At 39.2% G+C, this 4,642-nt stretch overlaps 1 protein-coding gene across 1 annotated transcript; it reads left to right on the plus strand.

Moving 5' to 3' along the window:
- Positions 1–594: 594 nt before the first annotated feature.
- On the plus strand, positions 595–3,786 carry LOC134285364 (uncharacterized). Its single transcript, XM_062845965.1, has one exon. It carries the CDS (start codon positions 742–744, stop codon positions 1,486–1,488), a length of 747 nt encoding a protein of 248 aa, XP_062701949.1. The 5' UTR covers positions 595–741; the 3' UTR covers positions 1,489–3,786.
- The last annotated feature ends 856 nt before the right edge of the window (positions 3,787–4,642 follow it).

Below are 4,642 nucleotides of genomic sequence, written 5' to 3' on the forward strand. Positions count from 1 at the left end.
CGCCGAGCTTTGAGTCGCAAAGTCGGATCAACAATGACAGCTGGGATGTTATTGTTGATTTTTCGTGATACGCTTTAAGCGCATCCCATACCGCTCTCGCCGTCGTGCAGTCTTTGATAAGAGGGTACTGGCTCTGCTCGATACATAGCCCGATCGTAGCTCTGGCCTTTTTGTCCGCCTTCCGCCAAGCATCCGTCTCCGGTTCCGGCTTTACTTCGTCCACCGTGTGCCAAAGTTCCTCCCTGGTGAGGAACATTTCCATTTGGAACTTCCATGTTCCGTAGTTGCTGTTCCCGAGCTTGACTATGGAAAACTTTCCAAGATCCGCCATCCCGCTCACATCCAGCAACTTTCCGGGGGTGACAAGTCCACACCTCACCGCCTTTGCACCAGCCAGCGACGCCACACAACAACCGCACGAAATCCGCGATTTTCACCGCCGAACCGAAACGATTCCGCAATTCCCGAAACTGGGCCAATAACCTGTCGGTACAGGGAATGACCAGAGCAGAGATTCCGACTGCAGGGAACTTTCGAACGCGTAGGAAATACGGAAATCGGTTTACTCTTAACGAAACGTGTTTTATTCTCGGCGTATACAAAAGGGTTATAACAAATCGAAAAACAATGCAAAGTATTACAAAGGTAGGTATGACATTTTACTCTCTACACTTGTGTTCAGTGTGCTAGCGCCTGTGACGTAACACCAACAACGTGGAGGCGGTGTTAAGCAGATTCAACATGTCGAATTGCAAGCCGGTGAACACCGCGATGAATGTGAGCGAGAAGTTGACCAACGAGATGTGTCCATCGACTGCTGAGGAAGTCGAAACGATGAAGAACGTACCCTACCGAGAAGCGGTCGGATGCTTGATGTACTTGGCCCAAAGTACACGCCCTGACATCTGTTACGCCGTAAACGTTTTGAGCCGGTTCAATTCCAACCCCGGCGAGAGACACTGGAACGCGGTGAAACACTTGATGCGATATTTGAGAGGAACATCGCAGTACCGGTTGGAGTACCATCGGGACGAGAACTCGGCAATACAAGGGCAATACGATGATAGGAAGTCGATCACGGGGTACTTGTTTACTGCCCAAGGAGGAGCTATTTCGTGGAGTTCCAAACGGCAACAGACCGTTGCCCTTTCAACGTGCGAGTCCGAGTATATGGCACTGTCGGCTGCAGTACAGGAGGCGCTCTGGTGGAAGCGGTTGCGAGGATTGTTTGAAGACGAAGTGAAGCTCGAAATCCATTGCGACAACCAAAGTGCCATAGCTGTAGCCAAGAACGGAGGATATCATCCCAGAACAAAACATATTGACATACGTCACCATTTTATCCGCGATGCTTTGGAGAAAGGTGACATTGCCGTTTCATACGTAAGTACGGATCACCAGACAGCAGATGGCCTAACAAAACCGCTGCCAGCTGCCAAACTGGTTCCATGCCGTCAAGCGATGGGTGTTCAGAAGCCAATGGTTTGAGGAGGAGTGATGAAATATATCGTAGCAACCCATGACTTCTTTGTAGATTTAAGCAATTAATAAATCTGTCATTAGTTCTCTAAGCGTTCAAGCAAACACACGCGTTTTATTCACTCTGCTGCCCATTAAGAACAAACCTGCCAATAATACCCATTGTCACCCTATTCGAGTTATACAACATGTTATGGAATTTGAAAAACTTGCTAAATTATTTCTTCAAACTGTAACGTCCATCATTCTGGTTTACGATCAAATCAATGTATTAACTTCATCCTGATTTTTGTAGCATTCAGTTAACGTAATGCTATTCTGCATTTTAACATGAAGCCTTATTTCATAACAAAATTGCAAGTCCGGTTAATAATCTAAAAATTAAAAGTACATGACACTATACTCAATGTGATGTTTGGCGAACTTTTGGTCCATTCTTTGGTGATATTGTTTTGAGATGCCTCACTCCTGCATCTTGATGGGTTTCTAATGAATTTATTGGTGGGTAATGTCTTGCGATGCCCAGAAGTTTGTTGTTCAGACCACTAGTAATTTTTATTATTTTCTGCAGATATCTTAGTTGAAACTTGAGTAATAATCCCAGGAAAATTTTCCCGAGATGAATGCGTAGTGCTTCGTCTGGTTCATTCTAGATCTAAGCTCCCAGTAGAGCTTGGTCTGCCTCTTCAACTTAGTGTTCTTAGAGCGTTTATGATTAACAAAAATTGTAATCATGATTAATCATTGATGATTATTATTTTTTTTATTTCGGTGATTATTTATTATAAATAATGATTAATTTGATATTAAGGATGATTAAAGTTTATGATTTATGATTAAATTTGGTTTTATCTGTGATTATTGATTATAATTAATGATTACAAATGGCTCATTGATTAAAAATCATGATTATTCAATCACAAAAAAATGGAAGTGATTAAAATATATTTGTTGTTTAAAATATTTTTGAAGTTTCAAAAGTAAAAAGTAACTGTCTGGGAGATTTTTGAAAGAAGAATCATAAATTATAATATTTAGAGCAGCATTTAAACCAACTTTAATTGAATAATATATTTTATATGATAAATCATTTTAGGGTATGAATCATTAATGATTGATTAACTTTTTTTTTCTTATGATTATGATTACTGATTAATGATTAAATTGCGAAATCAGTGTGATTAAGATTAATGATTAATTAGAGAAATTTTTGTGATTATGATTAATGATTTTTGATTAATCTAAATCATTAATCATGATTAAATTTATGATTAATCATTAACGCTCTGCTTTAAGCACTTCTAAAGGCAATTAACATTGTATGCACTAGAGAACTGGATTCCCAAGTTACTTCACACCTTTTTAATACATTTTTAACTCATGGTGATATCTAAACCCCAAAAAATCTAAAATATTCCCAGATCCTTGAAGTAGTCTTCTTTTGCAAAACTCAAATACAATTTCCAATGAATTTTCTAAAATTATTTAGCAAACTTTCGTGCGTACCAGATAGTATTATATTCAGGTTTAATTCTTTGATAAAAATACCTATGTGGGTTAAATTCTAAAAAAAAAACTGTCCGGCCAAAGCCTGGGCTTCATACACATTTCAAAAATTTTGTATGAACAAAAGTCTACGGGGGGAAGGGGGGTTGGGGTTCTGAGATGGCCGAAAAAAGTCTACGTAGTTTATGGACAGCTCCTTATCAATTTCCTAAAAGTCCTTCAAGTGGAATTCGTGTTGCAATTCCTGGTTTTTTAAATTATTTTGGAAGAATATCGAAACATCTACTAGACATCATGTAATCTTATTTAAGGATTCAACTGATTTCAATGAATGCTTAGTAGGCAAACCCGTACGAATTTTCGAAAGCGCTTGATGGAGCTATTAAAAGTATTTTGTAACATAATTTTTACAACATAATTTCTTGCTGAAGGATTTTTGTAGACGGCTCGAATGATTTTGTTTTGAGATTTCATTATGAACATGTGAAATTTGTATGTGTATGTATGTATGCACAATCCATCTCCCACTGACCGGCAATGCTTTTATAGAAGAAAAATGTCTGCACCTATTTTTAACTTTTATTCATAGACGCAAACACTTTTAGTTCTGGAGATGGAAGGTGATAGCTCTACTGCACGTCCAACGACCCATTTCAAGTATGACAGGGCTTCCACGTACATCTTGAGATCGTTTTCTGAAACTGTAAGCCCCGCATTGATGCATCCGGATATCAATTGGATATCTGAAATGCATTAACACTTCCTGAATCAAAAATTTGCATTTTTGTTTCTGGCGCGTATTTTTTTTTTTTTTTTTTCTCTCCCTTTTTGGCACAGACCTACTGGTCCATATCGGTGGCGCGTATTTGGTATGGTAAATATCCCATTCCCATGTATGAATAAAATGACGTTTTTTAATTAGAAAGATCTTACCAAGTTCTTCATAGCCTGCCGTGATGTGTTGTATTCTTATTTCTCCAGCGGTGCAGCAACGACCGAAATAGGTTTGATTTCATTGCCGTGTTCACTTGAAACGACGTGGAGCGATTAACCGAGTCAGCGATTACTGGCATCACACCAAAACTCCCGAATGATACTACTCTGAATAATTACACTTTCACACGCGGAAAACTGACTGGGTGGCGAAATACCTGCCAAACCACCAGCGAAATCGTCACATAAAATTCGTTTTCAGAACGCGCAAAAAAAGCGGTTCAAGTAGACACCCGTCGCGGCAACGCTAACTTCGCCACCCACTTTTTTTTCTCACTGGTTTGTCAAAATTCACTTTGCTTCAACATTTATTCACAATTCAGCATTCTAATCTAAGCAAAATCAACGAGTTCACACGTGACAAAAGTTTCCGGGTGGCGTAGTACCGACCAAACCACCAGCGGAATCGTCAAATTTGCGAACGCGAAGAAAACGTGACAAGCAAAATGAAAACCATTATGAACATGCGAAATTTACGACGAAATTGCAGCCACAAATTCTGAACATCTAAAGTAGTTCTAACCAAATTCATGGACTAATGCACGCAGCAATTCATATAGGAATTATTTCAGAAGTATCTACAGAATACTCTGAATACAATACATCACTAGTGAAGAATTTCTGAAGGAATCTCAACAGGAGTTCGTCAACCTGGGGGTATCAT

The sequence above is a fragment of the Aedes albopictus genome, chromosome 1 (genome assembly GCF_035046485.1).
Source record: "Aedes albopictus strain Foshan chromosome 1, AalbF5, whole genome shotgun sequence".
In the NCBI taxonomy this organism is placed as follows: Eukaryota; Metazoa; Arthropoda; class Insecta; order Diptera; family Culicidae; genus Aedes; species Aedes albopictus.

Bases quoted from the DNA above. Each gene is read 5' to 3' on its own strand.
- LOC134285364 (XM_062845965.1), top strand. From the start codon at position 742: ATGTCGAATTGCAAGCCGGTGAACACCGCGATGAATGTGAGCGAGAAG.